The sequence below is a fragment of the Marmota flaviventris genome, chromosome 1 (assembly GCF_047511675.1).
Source record: "Marmota flaviventris isolate mMarFla1 chromosome 1, mMarFla1.hap1, whole genome shotgun sequence".
Classification (NCBI taxonomy): domain Eukaryota; kingdom Metazoa; phylum Chordata; class Mammalia; order Rodentia; family Sciuridae; genus Marmota; species Marmota flaviventris.
The window spans coordinates 82,677,258-82,701,692 of record NC_092498.1 but is presented as its reverse complement, the minus strand read 5'-3'; the positions used below and the strand labels follow the sequence as shown (position 1 = coordinate 82,701,692).

General features: G+C 40.4%; 1 protein-coding gene across 1 annotated transcript in view; it reads right to left on the bottom strand.

Annotated features, from left to right (window-relative positions):
* The window catches only part of Gpnmb (glycoprotein nmb), a 31,173-nt gene extending 7,129 nt beyond the window's left edge, over positions 1 to 24,044 (bottom strand). Inside the window, exons 1-9 of the mRNA XM_027932753.2 lie at positions 23,861 to 24,044; positions 17,407 to 17,559; positions 16,494 to 16,637; positions 14,235 to 14,408; positions 11,113 to 11,271; positions 10,538 to 10,849; positions 4,455 to 4,553; positions 3,141 to 3,243; positions 1,372 to 1,580 (exon numbers count right to left, since the gene is read on the bottom strand). Of these exons, the coding sequence (XP_027788554.1) occupies positions 1,372 to 1,580; positions 3,141 to 3,243; positions 4,455 to 4,553; positions 10,538 to 10,849; positions 11,113 to 11,271; positions 14,235 to 14,408; positions 16,494 to 16,637; positions 17,407 to 17,559; positions 23,861 to 23,930 (1,423 nt within the window). The 5' untranslated portion in view covers positions 23,931 to 24,044. The remainder of the gene's footprint in view (positions 1 to 1,371; positions 1,581 to 3,140; positions 3,244 to 4,454; positions 4,554 to 10,537; positions 10,850 to 11,112; positions 11,272 to 14,234; positions 14,409 to 16,493; positions 16,638 to 17,406; positions 17,560 to 23,860) is intronic.
* Positions 24,045 to 24,435: the final 391 nt, after the last annotated feature.

Genomic DNA, 24,435 nt, shown 5'->3' with positions numbered 1-24,435 from the left:
CAATGACAAAATTGCCCAATGATGAGTTTCTCAGAATGTGTTCCTTTCATCAAAAGACACATGGTTGTATGTGTATGATTTCTTAGATTTTTCTTTCCAGTGAGGTTAAAGCTGCCCTTTATATGATTAATGAATAAAGATATAAGTACATTTTAGTTTATCCAAAGGAGTTGCAAGTCATTAGATTGTACCTGACAATACTCAAATTAAGGAGTAAAATTAGTGCACTATGTACACATTACTATTTCCTGTCCCTTCCACCAAAGAGCACTTCTCCTAAGACATAAAGAAGTCAGGGGGCTGGGGATGTGGCTCAAGCGGTAGCGCGCTCGCCTGGCATGCACGGGGCGCTGGGTTTGATCCTCAGCACCACATAAAATAAAATAAAGATGTTGTGTCCACTGAAAACTAAAAAATAAATATTAAAAATTCTTTCTCTCTCTTCTCTCTCTCTCTCAAAAAAAAAAAAAAAAAAAAAAAAAAGAAGTCAGACCACAAAGTCAGCTCCAACTGAGATTCAGTTAGGGCCACTAGGTAGAGTATTAGTTTGGGGACTGGAGGAAATAGGGTACCACCAGTAAGTGCAAATTTCTAATGAAACTCTTTTTCTTTTTAAATATTTTTTAGTTGTCAATGGATCTTTATTTTATTTTTTTATATGCGATGCTAAGAATGGAACCCAGTGTCTCACACATACTAGGCAAGCGCTCTACCACTGAGCTACCACTCCTGCCCCATCTACTGTAATTCTTTAGTCTATTTTGTTGACATTTTACCTCTTCAAGAATGAGGAGGGCCAAGAGTAGTTTTTCTGGCAAACATCTCAGGGGCAGGCGAGTTGGTGTGTTACTGTCAGTGTAATGCTTGGTAGATTGGGGGAAGGGAAAGAAAGGACACATGCCAAGTGAGAAGGGAGTTGGGGTTCCACTGGGTTTCTTGTTCTCTTAGTTTCATATCTACCCAGTTGACCCTCATGGAAATGTGACTTCAGCCTCTCTTTTCTTATCATTCCACTGGAGAGCATTGTTACTTTTTGATCCTGGCCTTTACATTTTCCTCTTGAAATACAAATCTATCAAGCATGCAGTGATCATATTCCATTATTACTCATCCATGGTCAACAGCTGATTTTTTTTCATCAAAAGGCTTTTCTTTGGCCACTATTTCATAGAGTCTCTCTTTCTCTCATCACTTTCCTAAGTAGATTTGTGGTTCTATTTTAATGCCAGTTCTCAATCCTTATTAACCAGAGCTCAATAAATTTTGCACTGAAATAAAATTAAACATTGTCAGCAAAGCCCTCAATGGCTTTACTATTGGACACTTTACTTACAATGTGAAATGCTCATAGAACCCTTACACACACCTCACCTTTGCCAGGGATGGAGATTAAGGTGCTTGTGAGGGCCAGACTTGTGTCATCACCCAGAGTGAAGTTTACACAGTATGTCCCGGACCCACTGAAGGCTCTTCTCACAGTCAACAGGCAGGTTTCCTCTGCATCCACGGGGCTACAGATTATGTTCTGGGCAATTTGGCAGGTGGGGTCAGAAATGACAGTACAGACCTCGGTAGGGATGCTGTGACATGGGAGGGGTGGCGGAGGACACACAGATCACAGAGGGTGGAGAGAGGAATGTAATGTCAGTTTTTCATAGAGAATAAAAAAAAAGCATTATCTTTCTGTAAAATTGAACCCCATCTTGTTCTTACCCAAATCGTCTGATGTTGAATTGTCATGCCTGGTTTACTCTTGAATAAACCTGGGGAATTTGCTACCATTTCCTCTGCATTCTCAGGACAGAGGAGGAAGAGATGACGTCTCCCAAGGCAAGGGACTATGGAAAATATGTGAAGCCCTATTCATTCCCTCTGCATTCTGGCTCCATGGAAAGTCTAAAGGTGCCCATGGCTTAGGTGTTAGGCAAAGATATTATTAGATGTTGGAGTGGGCCCTGTCTTGGTCCAGTAAAATACCATGCAGGATTTGCTATGTGCAAGGAGCTGGGTTTAGATACATGATATGATCTTACTTGTCCCTCTGGGCTCAAGAAGAAAGTAATATTATCTCAGTGCAACAGGTGACAAAAACCAGTTTAGGGAGGGGAAATAACTAGTCCAAGGTCATACAAACAGTTCATTCTACTCATCTCCCCAAGCCAGAGACCTTCTTAGTTATATTCCTTCCTACCAAATGAGGTCACATCTTTATACTATTCCATTCTCTTGATTACTTTCTATATTTAGACACATCCATATTTTTATTAGCTAAGTTATACATATGTAAATTAGTTGATTTGTCAAGATATATTTAATTAATTGATATATTTTGTGCTAATTTATATGTATTTTATTGTATATAGTCATGACCAAATCATAGGAAATCAAATTATGTTAGAAAAAGCTTTGTGAATTGTATAGAGAGGATTATCACATGACAGTTTCACATTGGCTTCCTCCCACTGGGAATGGCCCCAGGGAGCTGAAGACCAACCAGCTCTGAGCCAGACCTCTGGCTGCTAGCCCAGCTCTGCTGGGTACCACTGTGGATTTTGTGGCTGAGCTCTGTGATCTCTGTGTACCTCACACACCTCTGGTCAGATGGAGAGACTTGTGATTGTTGTGAGGATTTAATATGAGAAGATGTAAGCACTGAGAACATGAATAAATATTAGTTGCTATAATTATTATTCAACCATTAACAGTTAAAGGTAGTGAGCATTTCTCTACTCTTAACAAACTAAGTATGTGCTTGAGAGCACCTTTTGTGGCACCTCATAATCCTTTCTCATTTGGGTTTCTAATAAATAGGAATTTATTTATTTATTTACTTACTTTTTCAGTACTGAGGATTGAATCCAGGGGTGCTCCCCAATTATCTATCTATCTATCTATCTATCTATCTATGTAATTTTTTAAAAAATAATTTGAGACAGGGTCTTGCTAAATTTCCCAGCCTGACCTTGAACTTGTGATCCTTCTGCCTCAACCTCTCGAGTTGCTGAGATTACAGGTGTGTGACACTGTGCCCAGCAATAAATGGTAGTTTTAAATTAGAGAGAAAGATTGGCAGTCCAGGCCTCTGTTCAGACCCAGGGTCTTTGTTCTGACCCATCCCTCCAATAGAGACATGTACTTACGTCCCTTTGCAGGTCACAACAAAGTCCATCAGGGAGTTGTCAGGTTTTGGTCTGGGCATCGGGGCATCTGCTATTTGGATGATGTTAACCTCTAGGATTCCCTCTAGCAAAAGAACCACCATACAAAAGCACATCAAAATACAACAAAAAGAAAACAACCACTCTGCTGTATACTGTTTGTGTCCCCTCAACTTCTTATGTTGAAATCCCAGCCAAGGGGGAGGTGTTAGGAGGCAAGGCCAGAGGTAGGTGATGGGATAGTGTCTTTATATAGAGACTCCAAAGAGTTCCCTTGCCCCTTCTTTCATGTAAGGACCCAACAAAAAGATGGCCATCCATGAAGTGGGCCTTCACCAGACACCAAATCTGCCAGTGCTTTGTGATCTTGGACTTCCAGCCTCCAGAACTGTGAGAAATACATAAGCCACTTATGTATGGTACTCTACTATAGAGGCCTGAATGGACTAAGAAACACTCCTTAGTGAGAAGGAATGATGAAAGGAAGAAAGAAAGAAAGAGGAAGGAAGGAAGGAAGGAAGGAAGGAAGGAAGGAAGGAAGGAAGGAAGGAAGGAAGGAAGGAAGGAAGGAAGGAAAAAGAAAAGGAAAAATAGAGACAGTCTTCTTGCCAACAGAAACACACCAGATCATAGTTTGGGATGCATGTCCATGAAGCATTTCCAAAGTCACAATGAACTGTTCTTCTGTCCAATCTAGATTCTTATTTCTAGAACCTATTAGAAAGCACAACCTCTCTGGGCAGATGTTTTCGAAAAAGGTGACCCCTGGGCTGATGCAGCCCCACATCTGGTGAGGCCAGCTCCCAGGCAGAGGTGGCTTAGCCCAGGATGCACAGGCTGGACTTTGGTCCCCACCTGTCTACTTTGCTGGATGCCTTGGAAGCAGTGTCCAAAGTACACAGTCATGGGTGGCTGGTCATTCCCCCTTTTCACTTAAGAAAGATGACATTGTGAAAAGCAGCCAGAAGAAGAGAGTAGAAGTTGTGGCAACTCTATCTTGGCCCCGCTTCACCCCCTATTTATTCAGATTACTGGGATGCACACGTGGAGTTTAGGTCCAGGGCAGCTCCTTAGCATATGGGCTACACAGGGCTCACTTCCATAGAATGTCTAAGGAAAGCCCAGGTGAGCAGGAGGGAATCTGGAAACTAGGAGAGCATTTGTCATGCACCTGTGGCATCACCTTGGACACAGCGGGGTGTCCCTGATCCCCACCTCTACCCTTCTAGAGAAAGCAAAATGAATGGGTGAGCTTGGTAGACTCTGGCATCCTTCCCCACTGGCCTTCAGCCTTACCTACAATGGTGAGGGTGGCTCTAAAGTGGCCGTATCTGTTAATCTGGCAGTTTCCATTGGGAGTCTCGCTCATCTCCAGGGAGTTGTCACCAGCAGGCACTGGAGTGTTTGAATAATAAGATTTTAAAACATTTGCTAAGAATGTAACAGATGTACATGACAGAAATGAAGATTATTTTTTAATATACATACTTTTATTTGTTCTAATTAGTTATACATGATAGTAGAATGCATTTTGACACATTATATATAAGTGGAATATAACTTCTCATTTGTCTGGTTGTACAAGATGTAGAGTTACACAGGTCCTGCAATCATATATGCACATGGGGTAATAATGTCTGATTTATTCTACTATCATTCCTACCCCTATTCTCCCTCTCCTTCCTTCACTCTATTCCTATTCTCCCCCCCTTGTGTATTCTCCCCAGCCCCTTATTGTGAATTAACATCTGTGTACCAGGGAAAACATTCAGCCTTTGGATATAACTGAAAATTTAAACATTTATCTATCTGCTATTTTGAAAAAAAAAATTAAGAATTGCACACATTGATGCAGAAATTTGAACTAAATGTATAAAGATTCATACAGATGTGAGGGCTATAAGGTATTATAATTATTAAATTATGTAAATAAACATAATCCCCAACCCCCTTTCTTGGTAGTGCTGGGGATGGAACCCAGGATTCTTGTCCATGGCAGGCAAGCCCTTTATCACTGAATTATACCCCAAGCCCCAAACACAATCCTATATCTTGTTTAAACACAGGAAGCAAATGAAAAGATGAAACCATATTAAAATGTGTGATACAAGCTGGGCACGGTGGTGCACTCCTGTAGTCTCAGCGGCTTGGGAGGCTTGAGGAAGGAGTAAGGCACTAAGCAACTCAGTGAGACCCTGTCTCTAAAGAAAATAAAAAATAGGACTGGGGATGTGGCTCAGTGGTTGAGTGCACTGAGTTCAATGCCTAATTCCAAAAAAAAAAAATAAAATAAAATAAATAATAATAATAAAAATTAAAAAAATCTGTGATATAGGATTACAGTGAAATAAAGCAGGTCATGATAGATGAAGTCACATTTGAATTTGGGAGGCAAGCATTCTGGGCCGAAATTCTAGCAGCATTCATTTTTAGCTGTTTGAAACCAAGGTCACCTAGCTTAACTTTGCTCTATCTGCTTATATATAAAACAGGAATAAAAATTATACCCTCCCAGGGTTGAACCATGAAACTTAAATGAAATAAGGTATATAAAACCTGCTTCTCATATGGCTGCCCCATAGGAAATATTTAAATATCAGTTTTCTAGTTCTCATAATATGGAAAAAAGTACTTTTCTCTCTGTTTGGATGACTCACAGTTCCAAAGGATCCATTTTAAGAATCTTACTGTGATGAAAATTATGGGAAAAAAAAGAGAAGAGAATGTAAGACATGAATAAGTGTTGAGTATAATTAGAGCAAAGACTCTAATATCCTACTAGTTATAATTTTAAAGGTGTTGCCACTCTTTGAACAAGATGAAAAGACTAGAAAGGAAATATGGTGCTGAAAATATGCCCCTATCATCTCTTTTTATTGATTTATTTTATTTTTTTGTGGTGCTGGGGTTTGAACCCCTGAACCACATCCTCAGCCTTTCTTTTTAGTTACATTTCATTGAAATGCACGAGCCTTGGGGAAGGACATCAAAGCTTCCTAGGAGCCCCTTATCTGGCTTCATGACATGTAAGGATGAAGCCAGTTGGGAGATTTCTCCAGGCCTTCTATGACTATGGGTGACATGACCTGTGACGCTCTTGTGCCTGGAAAGGACTTCTCAGAGCTGTTCTCAGCACATTTCCAGAAACTAGTGCTTCATGACAGTTGGGAAATGCCTGCTGCTTAGTGGATCTTAGAGAGGTCCTGGCACTGCAGTGGATTATCAGGACAGGCTGTTGCAGGCTCTTGGGAATGTCCCTTGAGTTTCACAGTGGTCATTTGGAAGTGACTACAGGATATTCAGTCTCTCCCAAGACTAGGCTGATATGCTTTATAGAAATAGATTTGTTTGTGCAGGACATTTAAGATCACTAGTTCTTCCCCAGAAAACGACAAAATTCCTTCTTCTGAGGTTCTTGGCAGGCAGAATTTAGAGCATAGAACCATGACCTTGTCGTATTTTAAAACAAAACTTCTTTTTAAAAAAGACCAAATAATAAGATTCAGTCATTCTACCTTAGGTAGAGAGTTTATAAAATGCACATGGAGTTTTATAGATATTATATCCACAAAGTCAAGGTATGATTAAAGGGTTGATAAAAAGAAATGAACACTTTAAAAGATGGAAAAGAAGGCACATTTTATCCTTAATTCAGTATTTATGTCCCTGTTACCCAGAGAATGGTAGAATGGGAGGTAAAGATCTTGATTTTTTTTTTTTTGTACCAGGGATTAAACTCAAAGATACTCAACCACTGAGCCACATCCCCAGCCCTTTTTGATATTTTATTTAGAGAAGGGTCTCACTGAGTTATTTAGGGCTTTGGTAAGTTGCTGAGGCTGGCTTTGAACTCATGATCCTCCTATCTCAGCCTTTTGAGCTGCTGGGATTACAGGTATGTGCCATCACACCCGGTTTGATTCTTTATGTAAGTCTAATATGAGAGGATACGGTATGTATGTATACATGTGAATATATATCAGAACATGGTATCTATTCAGATCCTTACGTATATCCTGATACATATACCACACATATTATATTACACTGATCAGCATCAGTCTTACAAGGATTGCTTTAGATTTTTTCACAAAAGTCTGAAAAGTGGCCAGGCGTAGTGGCTCATGTTTGTAATCCCAGCAGGTTGGGAGGCTGAGGCAGGAGACTCGTGAGTTCAAAGTCAGCATCAGCAATTTAGCAAAACCTTGTCTTAATATAAAACATAGAAAAGGGTTTTGCGGTTAAGCATGCCTGGGTTCAATCACTGGTACCCTCTCCCCCCAAAAATCTGAAAAATGAACAAGAGCACTGTCAGCTAAGGAAAGAGCATTCTGTGACAAAAACAGTGCACACACACCTGCCCCATGATTTAATCAGCTAACGTCATCACCTCTTCAACTCTGTAACCATCTCATGACTGTGGTTGCACTTGGTTTCTGTTTTGGGCTGTTTTTTTTTTTTTTTCCATATGAAGCCCCTTGCTAAAGCAGGGGGTGCATAATTTTTGGACAAATAATAATATAATGCTCAATAATCCAAGCCCATTAATTTGAGAGCACAGTTAGAATTGTTCTCTGGGAAAAAATTCCATTTGTTTATTTATTTATTTGCAGTGCTTGAATACAGGACCTTACCCTTGCTAGAAGCACACCACCGTCACTGAGCTATATCCCCCGCCCTTAGAAGAAAAGACCTCTTTTAGAAGCCATGAGCTGACTCCTATTATCACCCAACTAGCTTTATCCTAACATGTCAGGAAGTTATACATGGGGTTTTAGGAAGATTTGATGCCCTTCCCCAAGGCTGGTTCATTTCAATGCCTGTTAATTAGCCCCACTCTTCCCTCCCTGCACAGCTTCAAGGCATTTTGGGATTGATTAAACACCTTTAGATAAAAACCAACCAGGAAACTTCCCTTCATAATTAAACTTAACTAACTCATAAGGTTTACTAGTTTGTCTTATGGTCTAACTTAGAAAAAATGATAGCAGAATTTTACACCTGTTCTTATTTGTAAGGAAGACCATCAATACTTATAGATAAAGAAATTGGTTCATCTGCAGAAATACTAGAATGAAAGCCAGGTTTGGTGGCACCCACCTGTAATCCCAGTGGCTTGGGAAGCTGAGGCAGGAGGATGGAGAGTACAAAGCCAGCCTCAGCAATGTAGTGAGGCTCTAAGCAATTTAATGAGACCCTTTCCCTAAGTTTATTTATATATATTATTGATATAAATTTATTTATATAAATATGAATGAAGGGCTGGGGGTAGTTCAGTGGTGTAGCACCCCTGGGTTCAATCCCCAGTACAAAAAAAAAAAAAAAAAAAGAATGAAGCTGTGTATTTAAACTAGTCCAGTACACTTGTATTTGTAATTGTAATTAGGATTAACCTTATCACTCATCAAAAAAGACAACGAACAATAGCATCTACATCCTATGAAACACTATGTAGTAACTGAATAAAATGAGATAGACTAATATTTGCTGATAATGGAAAGATGTCTATGATGTTGTTCACTTAAAAAAACTGTATAAATATATATCCATCATATTTATACAGTTTGCTTATCCATCATGAATCCACTTACATAAAAACCAAAATGATAAACCTACATGTGTATCATGTATATACAAAATATGTTTGTAAATGCACAGAAAAAGATCTGGAAAGAAACAGTCCCTGGCACACACCAGGAATCCCAGCTACTTGGGAGGCTGAGGCAGGAAGATGACAACTTTGAGGGACCCTGTCTCTAAATAAAAAATAAAAAGGACTGGGGATGTAACTCTATGGTATGGCAAAACAAACAAACAAACAAAAACCCACTGCCAACTCCAACAGGAAAAAGAATGTAATAAGGACTTTTACTTTTTACTCTAGACTTTGCTGTTTAATTTTTACTATGAAATGTACATTAATTTCGTAATTTAAAACATTTCAAAAAACAATCAGAGTCAGTACTAATACCATATAGTGTCTTGATTTCGTCATTTAATTTTTTTTTTTTTTTTTTTTTGGAACTGGGTATTGAACTGAGGGCCTCATTAGGCAGGTGCTTACCACTGAGCTACAACCCCAACCCGAGATGTTCTCGATTTAACAAGATAACATTTTATTACTTACACTTGAGCAGTTTGTTATTTATAACCAACAAGTGTTGGTAGAAACAACCACAGCAGGCACTGGCAGGCATCCTGATGGAGTGTTCCTGCTGGGTTTGGTCATGGCGCCCTCTTGTGACCACTGAGAGGATGTCAGCCTGGGGTGCTAAGATGAGCAAATGGCCCAGTGAGGAAGGGTGGCGCTGGCATGGGGTAGTGGGGATGGGAGCCAGTCTCTTCAAAGTGGTCTCTGAGGAACTTCTTGAATGTCTTCACAGACTATTAATAGAAGGTGGTATTGGATTAATCAAGCTTTATTTTCTGGAGCAATTGAAATGGCTGGAGTGGCCCAGGCTTGCTGGTCCAGAAAGGCCTGCAAGCATCATTCTTTCTTGAGCCATTTGGCAGTTGCTTTCAAGTATAGCTATGTCTTCATGGGACACTGGATGAGAGTGGATAGGGTAGGGGAGGAGAATAAGTGTGGGATCAGTACTGTGGGAGGGGGCAGAAGGAAAATGGAGAGGGCCCAACTTTACAAGAGGCCAGTGTGTCTTCTCATCCATATGGAAAATGGGAGCTAAACAAAAATGTGACAGGCTCCGAGAGGGAAAGCATCACATACATAGCAAGAGGCAGCCCAAATTAGGAGGGTCAAAGCGCCGAGTACGTGTCATCAAATTCTACCTGGAAAATGACTTTAAACACGTTTTCCTTTCTTTCTTGCTCTTTAAGATGGTGATAAATTGGTTTTAAAAAATCAACAGGTCCAAAGTGGAATCGTTGCAGAGTCTCTACACAACTCTTTCAAAAGGCATTTGTTTATTTGTATGATGCTGAGGGTTGAACCAGGGCCTTGCTCATGCTTGGCAAGCACTCTACCACTGAGCTGCCCCAGACCCTTAACTTAAGCAGGGTTTAATAATATAACCCTGGATTTGATCCCCAGCATCACGGGTGTGTGTGTGTGTGTGTGTGTGTGTGTGTGTGTGTATGTGTATAACATACATGAATATTTTTTAGCCACTAAAGAATCTCTCCCCAGAATAGGAAAGACAGTAGAATGAATCAGACATAACTTTCCTTCGTATATACACAACTAATGAATCTCCATATCATGTACAACTGCAAAAATGGGATCCCAATTAGACTAAGTTATAATCCACATACATATAATATGTCAAAATACACCCTACTGTCGTGTATATCTAAAAAAAAAAACAAATAAAAAAATTTAAAAGAGAATTTCCCTCCAGGATCCTCCATAAAATGCTTACCTAATAAGGAGGTTGGTTTTGGAGGTCTGGGTGAAGGTGGAGGGCAAGGTCCGGGCACGGCCGCGTGCACTGTGAGGTTCAGGTTGAAGGTTCCATTGAGCACATACGTGTGATTCAAAGTGTGATTGTTGGAAACAAACAAGCCAGTGTTATCCCCAAAGTTCCACTTGTAGTCAATGGCAGATTCATTGAGGAAGTGGCTGGGATCGTGAATCAGGACATCAAACTTGATGGGGAGGTCTCTGAGGAAGGTTTCATCAGATGAATTTCGATCATTCTTCTGGGACATGGTCACAAATACAGGAATCTCATCTACAAAAAAACATCACAAAGAAGAAGGATTGCACCAGGCTTTATCTAAAGTGGTGAGGCTTTTAGGTTAAAAATTAGTTAAAAATCTCCTTTTTGTATGTAAGTTTTCTCAAGTTCTTCTGGAAAACATAGATGGGATACAACATAATTAAGCTTGGGTAGGGGCCCAGGTGAATCATAACCTAACCCAGGATACTCAGTGCTCTTTCTTAACCCCCAGTAGAGCCACGTGCCTCATCCTCAGAGCCCACAACACCACGCACCTGTTACCACGTACACATCTTTAACCTGTGCAATGGGCATGTACGCCCGGCCGTGTCTTCTATAGACAGTCACTTCCATGACATGGGAGCCAAGCGTCATGTTGGTTGTGTTTATAGAAACTCTCACGGAGCATCGTCCCAACTTCTGGAAATACTGACCTACAAGGAGATGGACGTTCTTAGTTACCTGCAACATCACACCATCTTTCTAGAAGTTGATTCTGAAAGACCAGTGACTGCCATGGAGGGATTGCCCTGAGGAGGGATGATGGGAAGGGAAGATAGAGCTGCTCCAGGAAGGAAGATGGTTTCTATGTAGCGCTTTCTAGAGCACACCCACAGTGTACACACATCATTGTGGGTTGTTGGTTAAAATGAAAAGAGCTATTTATTGGGATAATACAGTTGGCCCTCAGTTTACAAGTAAATACTGTACATGACTGAAGTGATTTGGCACTTGAAGTACACATTTTTTTCCCCCACAGAAAATGCATTTAATGTGCTGAATGTTTTCTCTGATATAAGGAGGCTGATTCATAGTGAGGTAGGGAGAGGGAGCATGGGAGGAATAGGAACTCTAGATAGGGCAGAGGGGTTGGAGGGAAGGGAGGAGGCATGGGGTTAGAAATGATAGTGGAATGTGATGATCATTATTATCCAAAGTACCGGTATGAAGACATGAATTGGTGTGAATATACTGTGTATACAACCAGAGATATGAAAAATTGTGCTCTGTATGTATAATAAGAATTGTAATGCATTCTGCTGTCATATGTAAATAAAAAAAATAAAATGCATTTAATGTAACAGTGAGGTGTTCTACCTTAATTTGTTGACAATATGACTAGAGCTATATTGTTAAACAGGATTTTTTTTTAAAAGAGGCACAGGAATCCTCTACTTTCTGATAGTATTTGTATCACTGTCACTATATAAAGATATATGTATACACACACATTTAACCAACACACACACGTGTGTGTGTGTGTGTGTGTGTGTACTATATAAAGTAAGTGATGAGAGAAAGATGTAGATAGAAGAGGGAATGGAGGAATAGTTTTACAAGTGGAAAATGTTAATCCCAGCTCTGAGAGATGTGATCAAGCTTAGTTGAGTTGGGAATATCCCTAAACTCTGAGACCTCAGTAGAGGATGGAAATTCACGAGAGTCTTGTTAGAAAAACAGCAATTTCTAGGTTGAAGACTGACTTTTAAGCAAAGACATCTGATCTGGTTAAGTTGAAGGAACTTAATCACAACTAGGCTAAAGAGTGTTAACTTAAACTTCAACTTGGGGGCTGGAGATATGGCTCAGTGGGTAGAGTGATCGCCTAGCATGCACCAAGGCCCTGGGTTCAATCCCCAGCATCACCAAAAAATCCCACTCCCCACCAAAAAAAACCTTAACTACATGGTGCCAGGAGTGGTAGTGAAGATAAGTGACTCCATGTAAACAGTCAGAACACATACTTGATGGGTCAAGGAAGTCATGTTTGGTGAGTTGACTGACAGGACCAAGATGGAATTGAAAAAACAGCTTTAAAGCAATTGATGGGCATAATATTTGACATTTTGTACTTTGTTTAATAAGTATGTATTATGATTTTGTTTTTATATATAAATAAGTTCAATGAGGAGAAAGGTACATTCTCTAATTTATGAGGAAAGAAGAAACATTTAGAGATGTGGAAGCTGTTTGGTAGTAGTTTCAAACACTCGCCTGGTAGCTTTTTTTTTTTTTTAATTGTACTGGGGATAGAGCCCAGGATGTTGCACATGCTAACAGCACTCTAACCCCGGTTACATCCCTAGCCCTCTGGTGACATTTTAAATTAAAAATTTAGCAGCCTTGCTAATAATAACCTAAATTTGCTTCTCCTAAAATAATCACTTTTCCACTAATAAAGCAAAGAGAACACCATTTATGGTTTACAAAAAGAGAGGGTAGGCTATGTTAAGGAAGAACAGTAATTAGATGATATTATTTCTACATAATGGAATATTATGCAGCCATTAAAATAATGTAAATAGGAATTTTTAATGATAGTAGCTTGTAATAGCAAGCAAAAACAGGTATAGATTCTAATCTTAAGACAGAGGGCTGGAGATGTGGCTCAGTGCCCCTGGATTTAATCCTTGGTATAAAAAAATACATATTAATATTTCCAGGCCCTATGATACATGGCTATTATCCCAGGAGGCTGAGGCAGAAAGATTATAAGTTTGAGGCGAGTCTTTGCAATTTGGCAAAACCCTGTCTCAAAATAAAATCCAAAGGGCTAGGATGTAGCTTAAGACATGCCTCGCATGTGCAAGACACTAGGTTCAATTCCAGGTACAACAAACAGAAAGGAAATATTAGTAGTGAAAACACCATCATGTTCAATGGATGAAGTGTATTTTTTGTTTGTGTTTTTCTGCATTTCCCAAATTCCCCTCAAAGAGCATACATTTAATTCTTAAAAATTCATTTGAGGACATTAAAGAATAAATGCCCATCCATGTGCCATCTGAATGAATAAATATTAATAGGTTTTTTTCATATTACTGTTTTAGCCTAAATAATTGAGTGATTTTGTTTTGGAAAAAAAAATGAGAGAGAGAGAGAGAGAGAGAGAGAGAGAGAGAGAGAGAGAGAGAGAGAGAGATTGGATCTGTTTTTTTCTTCTTTTCTCATTTTAATTCTTTGGTGTCCTGGAGATCTAGCAAGGTCAAGCAGAATTTTATTTTTCTCTCTTATGTCCATTCAAACTCAGGAGAGTTAATGGAGTAACTGTTGTTCAAGTTTTGGTGTTATAATTTCAATTTTAGTGTAAGAAAAGAGAAGGTTAAGGTTTTCTTCTCATTATTCTTCTCTATTATTGTTTTTGGTACTGGGGACTTATATCTGGGGAGTTGGGTGGTGGCTACCACTGAGCTACATCTCCAGTGGTTTTTTTTTTTCATTTTTACTTTGAGATAAAGTCTCACTAAACTGCTGAGGCTGGCCTCAAAATGATCATCCTTCTGCCTCAGTCTCCCAAGTCACTGGGATTACAGGTGTGCACCCCACAGCTGGTGTGAAGCTTAAAAATTCTTTAAAAAGACAAAGAAGAGGCTAAAAGAGTTTGTAAAAGTCTAACCCTGTGTGTGAAAGATGTAGACAAAATTCCATTTCTTCCATCCATGGTGGTGAGGGAAAGGCTTCCCGTCAGGGAACACATTGTGCTGGCTTTGGCCAGGGCCATTCCCCCAGTCACTGTCCTCTGACCAGGACGTCCAGTTGTAAACATACGGGTCAAGAGACAAGCCAGAATCTAAACAGAGAAAGAAACAAGACATGATTATCATGCTCAACTCTGAATTAAATATTTTATTAACTCCCCACCCCCAGTCCCACCCCATATTGAGTTTTGAACCCAGGGGCACTCTACCACTGAGCTACATCCCAGCCCTTTTTATTTTTGTTTTGCAACAATAAATTAATCTCTATATCTATACCTATGCAGATATAAATATAAACTTACAGAGAGAAGCAAATATAGCAAAAATTTTAGATTGTTGACCATAGGTCGAAGGTATCTGGGTGCTTTCAATTTTTCTGTGTGTATGGAATTTTCCATTTTAAACAAGTAATGGTCAATATCTTTTCATCTAGAACAGTCCCCTTACCCTCTTTTATTTATTTATTTATTGTCACTGATATTTTTGAAAAATCTTTTTTTTTTTTTTTTCCTCCCCAGTTCTGGGGATGATACTCAGGGCCTCACAATGCTAGGCTGCTAGGCAAGCTCTCTACCCCTGAGCGACATCCCCAATCCTTGAAAAGCCTATTTATTTATTTGGGTACTGGGGGTTGAACTCAGGGGCACTCTGCCACCGAGCCACATCCCCACTCCTATTTTGTATTTTATTTAGATACAGGGTCTCACTGAGTTGCTTAGGGCCTCACTTTTGCCGAGGCTGGCTTTGAACTCGCGATCCCCCTGCCTCAGTATCTGGAGCCACTGAGATTACATGTGTGTGCCACTGTGCCTGACCCTTTTTCTTTATGAATCTATAAGTTGTTATTGCTTTTTATATTTAAATTATCCCAAACATGGCCAATGGAAGCTCCTTGAGCTGGCTCCTGTGTCTTTTTGACATAACCTGGGTAGTCTGTGAGCTCTTTCTTATTTTCTGGCACAACAGATGTCTCAGGATGGCCTAGTACTTTCTTACCTTACACCTGGAATCGGTCGCTTCTGCAAAGATTCCTAGTTTTTCTTTTCTTTCTTTCTTTCTTTTTTTTTTTTTTTTAGTGATGATAGATACTTATAAACATTTTCATAAGAATTATTTCCCATAAAAATGCTCACAGGACTAGATTGTCATAAGAATCAGCTTTTTTTAAAAAAGAAGAAACAGAAAAAAAAGACCATATTACTTAACACGTGTTAAATATTAAGCCCTTTCCATACAGAATTCAATGTTTTCCCCAGAGGAGAAGGTAAAAAAATAATAAGGCATGAACTCATCAACAGTTTAATAAAAATTCTAAATAATAAAATCAGATTATAAAGACATTGAATAGTTTTAGCACTGATTGAAGAATAAGCTTCAGTAAATTAGCTGTTCTTTTCTTTTTTAAGAATGTACAGTTTTAGGGCTGGGGTTGTGGCTTATCGTTAGAGTGCTCACGTGCAAGGCCCTGGGTTCAATCTTCAGCACCACATAAGAATAAAATAATAATAATAATAATAATAATGAATGTACAGCTTTGAAAAGATAATTTCCCTTGATGGAGCCACATCCACAGCCCTATTTTGTATTTTATTTAGAGACAGGGTCTCACTGAGTTGCTTAGTGACTCACCATTGCTGTGGCTGGCTTTGAAACCTCGATCTTCCTGTCTCAGCCTCTGAGCTGCTGGGATTAAAGGTGTGTGCTACCATGCCGGGCTAAAGAGCTTATCTCTTTAAGAGCCCCAAATACACATTTGAGCATTTGTGCAAGCCACACAGCATTTGCTTGAGAAATACTGTTCAGCAGAAATTAAACTCATCAGCAAACATCTGTCAAATTGGCAATTTTGATCTCCAAAAAAAGTTCCAAGTAATAAAATCATAATCTGAGATCAATGAGGTTGTCCATTCAACTGGACACTAAGAAAAAGCTGGGTGGGACAGTGTAGTTTTTAAAGAGGGATCCAATCAGCACAGCCACCAGTGGGCTGAAGTAGGTTTGGCTGCTGTTGATTTGATGAAGGGACCTGGTAGGACCACACTCTCCCTCGCTGTCGTCCAGCACAAGGAGGAGGGTGGCAAGGACAGCAGCAGCATCTTGCCCTTTCAGAAGTACCTGTGAGCATTAAGGGGTAGAGACGGGTCTCCTGTAGTTCAGGAGAACTACTGCATTCTCACCATTTCTGCAGTTCTTCTCGTAGACGATGTTGCCGTTGGCATCTTCCTTTTGGCATCTGGGGAATACCAGGTTCACTGCAAAGGTTATGTTTGAGCCCACCAGTGCCGGTGAGTCACTGGTCAGGACCGCCTGCACACGGCCTCCTAGAGCAATAAGAAATGGAGCTCACTGATCTTTTACCTTTCACCCATTAATAAACATTTAAAGTAAAGTTTAATCAATTGATAAGGTCCAGAAAGAGGATCCATATGTCTCTTTGGACTTTTTTGTTTTTGAGATGGGGTCTTGCTATGTTGCCCAGGCTAGCCTCAGACTTGCAATCCTTCTGCCTCAGCCTCCAGAATAGCTGGGATTACAGGCACACTTCACCTGGCTCCATATGTCTCTTTATGCTATATTAAATTTATTTTCTGAATGCCTTACTTTAGCTTTCAGAATACAACATTCTAGAAGATAAACAGAAATCTGACTCGTGAAAGAATTTTCTAACCACTGAAAAAATATTTACTTATGATGATTAAAAAAATCTGCTCAATGGGATGGAGGAGACAAATGTTAAAAGTTCACATATTTTTTCATCTCAATACCCAAGGACTGAAGGACTCATTATTTATCTAAGTAGAAAGATATTCGCTTTGTGATGAACCACACTTTTCTGAAGGTGACCATTCCCACGTTGGTTAGAAAGGTTTGAGACTAAACCTGCTGACTTTCCAAAATATTTCAAGCATTATAAATTTGGAAAATTCTAAGATTATAAAGTGGTCTAGAAAGTGAAACAGTAGGGATAAAGGAGAGATCATCAAATCCGGATGCCATGCATTTGGAAGTGACAGCGAAAACCTGAACTCTGTAACCTCCAAGACTTGCTAAAGTCAGAAATTCCAGTTGTGAGGGTTCAATTGGGCTTACCTTTCCAGGAATTTTTCCACCTTGCATCTCCCTTCTTCCACACGGGATACAGCTTTTCGTTCCAGTCATTTTCATCGGAAGACCAGCCATTTAATTGGTTGTGTTTCCTCATATAACCAGGATACCTTTCATTGCCCAGCACATCATGAAATCCTGTGTTGGTATTTGAAAAACAAATTACTTTGTCTATTCCATCCCTTATTTAGTCCTTATGCAACAATCGTTAAAGAAGATTTCATTTCATACCGTTGGAAAGCACATCCATAATACAGCCAGCATGCCAAGTAAACAGAGGGTGCTTTTTAAAAAATGAGTTTACTGGAAATAACTTGCATACAGCATTTGGAACCGATCTCTTTTATGTACTTTAAATGAACCAAAAAAATGTTTTGAAAGCCAGTATTTCTTCGACATCTCTTGGCTTCTTATATCTTCCGAACACTTGGATTTGGTACAATATCCTTAGGAAAACTCGGATGCCAGTGTTCTTCAGACAGTTTTTGCATCTTTTTCCCAGTCTGAACTATGCTGTTGGCTAAGGAAAGTTAGGCTCAAGAATGCCTCCAGGATTCCAAGAGACACATACCAGGGCTGGAGATCCCACCGTGAAAGAAATTTTTTACAGCCCAGAATATAATCTGGCTTGGTGAATGTTCCCTATGCACTTGTAGAGTTATATTTGGGGCTGGGGTTAGAGCTCAGTGGCAGGGTGCTTTCCTAGCAGGTGCAAGACCTTGCGTTTGAGTCCCCATACCACCAAAAAAAAAAAAAAAAAGTAACTATGTTAAGCTAATTGATGATGTTTTTGTCTACTTTTTATTTCAATTACTGAGAGAGGAATCTTGAAATCTTCAGAATTGTGCATTGTCAAAAATTTGCTTATTTCTGTCAGTTTTTGCTACATGTTTTTGGAAGCTCTGTTTTTAGGTATATAGGCATTTAGATGTGTTAAGTCTTCTTGATGAGTTGATCTTTTTCTTATTAGAAATTGATCCTCTGCCCCTGGTAATACTCTTTGTTCTGAAAAATACTTTGATATTAATGCTTAGTGTTTAACTGGTATATATTTTTCTATTTTTTAAAAAATTTTTAACCTAGGTGCATTTTTATGTTTGAAATGGGTTTCTTGGAGACATCATATAGTTGGCTCTGTTATTGCAAATCTAGTCTGGAAAAAATCTCCACCTTGTACTTGAAGTGTTTAGATAATTTATATTTAATTTAATTATAAATACTGTGCAATTTAAGTCTTCTGGTGGTCCCATCTGTTCTTCTTTCCTGTCTTTCTTCTCTAGCTGTACTTTTTAGGATTTTATTTGTATTCCATTCTGTCTTTACTACTGGCTTATTAACTGTATCTCTTTGTCTTATTTTGTTTTGAATGATTGCTCTAGAGTTTATAATATTATAATTCCTTTAAAATTCTTTCTGATCTTCATTGTTGATGTCTTCCTTGCCTGACAACTCTGGTCACGTGGTCTCCACTTTCTTTGAAGATTGTAGCAGGTTGGTTGATTGGCTACCAGCAGCCGTTTCCTGCTCACACTCCAGTTTTTCCCTCCCCGACAGAGGCTCTGCTACAACATATCAAAATTTCAGACACTTTCCCAGCGTTTCTTACAGTTTGGGAAGAAGCAGACGATTAAATCCTAGGCAGTGAAAGCGGAGAGGAAATCTGTTGAGAGCTTCTAGGACAAGGTTTCCTCTTTTATAAAAAGAGACACGAGAGAATGAACTCCCTATTTTTCCTTTCAGAATTATAATATTTCGTTCATGGCCAAATGTCAATTACCTGAAATCTTTAGTCAACCACTAATCATATGCTTTTAAAAATCATTGTCTCATCAATTAATCTAGTGCTGGCTTGACCTGGCCACAAACTCTTAAAGGCCCAAAACTCTGTTTTTTTAAGCTCTGGAAAAGGTCTGTCACATGGTATGGTATTTAGTGGGTGCTCAGAGAAACCATATTGAATGTTTGCTACTGACCTCCTTTATCTTTTCCTTTTTTTGATGATGCTGGGGATTGAACCCAGGAGTGCTCTAGTGCTCTACTACTGAATTACATCCCCAATTCTTTTTATTTTTCCTTTAGAGACAGGGCTCACTAAGTTGCTGAGGCTGGCCTCAAGCTTCTGATCCTCCTGCCTCAGCCTCCTGAGTCACTGGGATTACAGGCATGTGTCACTGAGCCTGGCTCTTTTGTATCCAGCAGGAGAAAGAGTTTTTTTTTTTTTTCTCCCCAGGAAGAGACATTTTGTTGTCCCCTCTTAACAGGGAGTCAGGTGGAATGGGAGAGAACATTGATCTAGGTGTCATAGAGCCTAGGTTCTAGCCTCGGTTCTGCTACTAAACTGGCTGTCTGACCTCAGGTCATATGTTTTTTCTGGACCTTCAAATTAGACAAAACCCAAATGCTATGTGATTCTGTCATTATTCTTATTTGGAAACAGATGCTGAGTGAGGACAGGAAATTCATGTTTATCAATAAATGTTTGTAATAGGAAATTCACTTTTAATTGAGTCACAGAGACTGAACTCCTTCCCTTTGCGGATGAATAAAGCCAGGCCTAGAGACTGATATGATTCACCTAGGGCCATCTTTAATGTAGTGGAAATGAAGATTCACATCTTTTCATCCTCACGACTAGTTCTTTCTATTTCAAAGAGCCTTCTTCTTCCTCAGATCCTGAGAGAATTTCCAGAAATATAATCAAAACACAGATTTCTCCTCTGATTTTAAATGTTAGAAGTCAAGGAAAAATATAAACTTAAAAGGAGCGTGTCAAGGGATAGACACATAGGTCAGTGGAAATGAAGTAGGGGGCCCAGAAATAGACCCACACAAGTATGGCCTACTGATTTTTGACAAAGATTTAGAAATTATCCAGTGGAGAAAAGATGGACTTTCAACAAAAGGTGCTGGGAAAAAAAGTAATAAGCATAGACAAAAACCTTCAGGATTCAGGGCTAGACCAGAATTTAGACTTGATACCAAAGCTATAAACCATAAAAGGAAATACTGATGTATTGGGCCTTATTAAAACAAAAAAATTTGCTCTGTCAAAGTCTATGTAAGGGGATGAAAAGTAGAGCTACCGACTAGGAGAAATTTTTTGCATATCACATTTCCAACAAAGGAGTAGTATTCTCATATATAAAAAATTCTCAAAATTTAACCTGAAAAAACAACCCATTCAATTAGAAAAATGACTAAAAAACATGAACAGATATATCAACAAAGAGAATATACAGACGACAAATAATCACATGGCAAGATACCCAACTTCATTAGCCAATAGGGAAATGCCTGATAAAACTACAATGAAAAAACCCCATAGATCTATCAGTTTAACCCAAATAAAGAGTAATGCAGCAAAGGAAGTAGGGACAGTCAGTTATTGCTAGTGGCAATATAAAATGGTAGAGCAAGACTGTTGATTTCTTGTAGAACAGCACACAACTGCTGTACAACCAATCAATTGACTCTTTGATGTGCGTCCTAGGGAAATGAACTTACGTTCATATCAAAGTCTGAAGTTCATATCAAAGTCTGAAGATTCACAGCAGCTTTACTCAGAGTAACCCCAAGAGCAATAACCCAAATGTCCTTCAGTGGGTGAATGATTCAACAAGCTCTGGTTCATACAGACCATGGGATACTACTCAGCAGTAAAAAGGAACAAACTTTTTTGGGGGGAGTGGGGGGTACCAGGGATTGAACCCAGGGGCGCTTAACCACTGAGCCACATCCCTAACCCTTTTAATTTTTTATTTAGAGACAGGGTCTTGCTAAGTTGCTTAGGGCCTTGCTAAATTGCTGAGGCTGGCTTTGAACATGCAATCCTCCTACTCAGCCTCTGGAGCTGAGATTATAGGCATAGGCCACAGTGTTCGGCTAGGAACAAACTATAGATGCAGCAACTTCAATAAATTTCCAGGGAACTACGTTGAGTCAAAGAAGAGCCAGTGCCAAATGGTCACTTACTGTATAATTCCATTTGCGTGCATTCCAGAAATTACAAAATTATAAAAATGGAGAATGGATTTGTGATTGCTAGGGTCTGGGAAGTGGTGGAGGGGGGTGGATTTGGCTATAAAAGGGCATGAGGATGCTTGTGGTGATGACTGGTTCTGTATTTTGACTATCTTAATGTCAATATCTTGGTTACGATACCAGGATTTGCCTTATCTCACTACTGGAGCAAAGTGGGTGAAGGGTGCATCGAGATCTATTATTTCTTACAATTTCATATGAATGTATAATTACTTCAAAAGGAAAGGTCAGATTTGAAAATAAGATAAATGAACGGTATGCAGGCTCTAAAAGGAAGCAACAAGTGTGTGTGAATGTGGGGGGAGGAGACACAGGCAGAAGGTAGGACTGAGTGGCCCACTGCTGGGTGGGCTTCACCCTCTATACTCACCACTCCCTATTCTGCCTTGCAGCAGAGAGCAGGTGTCTGGGGCTGCTTTTTACCTACTCTGTCATCAACTTTTTTTGCATTTTGTAAAAAGCAAATTGCAAAGAAAAGATTTGTGATTGCCCAGACTATGGTTCAAAGTCCCTTGGTGTTTGACGCACTGCTAAATGCTATCTACCCTTATTTATCTGGGCTAGAATATTTAGTCTAGGGCAAGAGGAACCCAGGAATGTCTGGGCTTTGTAACACTGCCTAATAGGTTGGGACTCTTCTCAAACTGACAGCCCAGATTCATCCGCTGGTTAATCTGTTTTATTAAGCACACCTGGAATCGGGGGCAGGGGCTCCCATGGACCTGTCTGTGTGCCCATATCTCAATCTCTCAGGAATGCAGATTCCTGGGGAGTCTGTCCTCAGAGGTCTGCTGGAGCGGGGTGCAGATCTGTCAGAGGAGAAGAATTTCCACCATGTATGTCTCCTAGCCAAGCACCTTTTGTTAGTTGATCTCACAAGAACTTATCACCAGTTTGGTAAAAGGAAATGAAAACTCAATGAAGCTAAGTCACTCGGGGACCAGCTGGGCTGGCAGGGGACCCAAGTGGGTCCTCCAAGCCCTGGCAGGAAGGACAGCGTTTGAGATGGCCGTTTTCTTTCCTCTTCCATCTACCAGCTGTGGGCCTTGCCACTCCACTGGGCACACTCCACTTGAATTCCTTGCCCTCTCTGTGGTTTCTCTCCTCCTCTGGGAAGAGGGACAATCACAGCCTCAGTCTCCCCGAGCTCTTCTAAGGAGCCAAACACCGACACCAACTGGGCAGGTCGCCTGGCGCCAGCTGGCTGAGGTCCTTGTGTTTGGACTCACTGGTCCAAAGTGCTGGAGGCAGTTGTGGGCATTACCTGAGTGACATAAACCAGACGGCCTGCATAGTGACTACACACTTGGGCACCAGTCAGGTGTGGCTTCCAGGATGCTCAAACCCACCCCCACTTTCGCTGACCCCTCATGGAGTTGTCTGGAGGAACCGGGACCCCTAGAAGGTCACTGCTCTATTGGAGCAAGGTGGGGTGGACCTTCTGGGAGAGGCGTGGTTCACTTTCACTCTTAACTCGCTTGCTCTTCCTGGAGGAACAGGGTCACCTGTGCACTAAACAAGTGGGCACACTCCACCTCAGTGGTTCCCACCCCTGGCTGCGCATCCGGAGGGCCAGAGCACTTTTTAAGTGAGGATAGGCTGAGCCCACTCCCAAACATGCCGATTTCATTGATTGGCATCAACATTGTTATAAGTGCCCAGTCTTGCTGGCTCAGTGGGGCACACCTGTCATCCCAGTTACTAGGGAGGTTGAGGCAGGAGAACCTCAAGTTTGAGGCCAGTCACTGCAACTTAGCAAGACTGTCTCAAAATAAAAATAAAAAGGACTGGGGATATAGCTCAATGGTAAAGGGGTCCTGGGTTCAATCCCCAGTACCACACGCACAGAAGTGCACACACACTGCCCCATCTCTAAAGCATAACCAGGGTAGAGAAGCAGGTGTCAGCCCTTCTCTCAGTAACCTCAGAGAAAGGGCAGCAAGCTCCTACAGGTCTGCAGAGAAAGCTCAGCCAAGTTTCTGGATAGGGTGTGAGAGAGCTTGTCTCCAGATTTGAGCCCCCATTTCATCTGAGGTTTGTCTCCATGCTGTTGAAAGGAAGCCAGACAAAGTTTTGTTGGTAGAGTTACTTTATTCTAGGGACAGGGACCATCCTCCCTCTTTCAACCCCTGTCTGGCAACAGCAGAGGAGGAATTGGCAATGAAAAAAGAGCTCCATAGGGCTGCATGATTTCTATTTTCCATGAGCCTGAAACAAGGCTGCGGTTGGAGGATGCAGGAGTTTCAACATTCCCAGTGGTTTGCAGGAGAAATGAATGAGTCCGAATCCGTGAATGCTTCCTGGGGAGTTTCAGTCCAGGTCAGCTCAGAGGATATTATTATCCATCACCTAGCCAACAGTCACAGGAGGGGTTAAACATAAAAATAGAATTACTCACGTTTGGCTGCATCAAGTGGCAGTCTAGAAGCCAGAAACAGAAATCCTAGGACACAGTAGAGACATTCCATGTTGAATTGCCCTGGCAATCAGGATATAACTTTCAACTCCTCTGGTCCCATCCACGGAGAGCACTAGTGTTCTGGGCTCAGCCGTGCCCCACTCTTTATTAAACGAAATACAGGGCCTCGGGGCAGATCATGTGATGGTATTAAGCAGCATTGCCTGATCTGTTTTCTTGAATTCAACCTCTTACAGCTCATGTGCTTGTGACTCACTCACCCCAGGCATCTATTTATTCACTATTTGGTTGTGCCCGATTTGGATTTTGTAATTTCATATTTACTAGTTTTAGAGGAACTTCCTATCCTATGACCCCATTTTAATATTCTTCTCCAAATAAAATTTCAGTTCTCCGTCCTCATTGATGATGAACTTGCTGTGGTTCCTTCAGTCACTCAGCTGATGTGCAGAGGATAGATCTTTTTTCTGTACTTTAGGATGATCAGCTCCCAACACTAGCAGATGCTTCTGCATTCCCTTCCCTGAAGAGGAGACAGATGGGGAGGGTCTCTC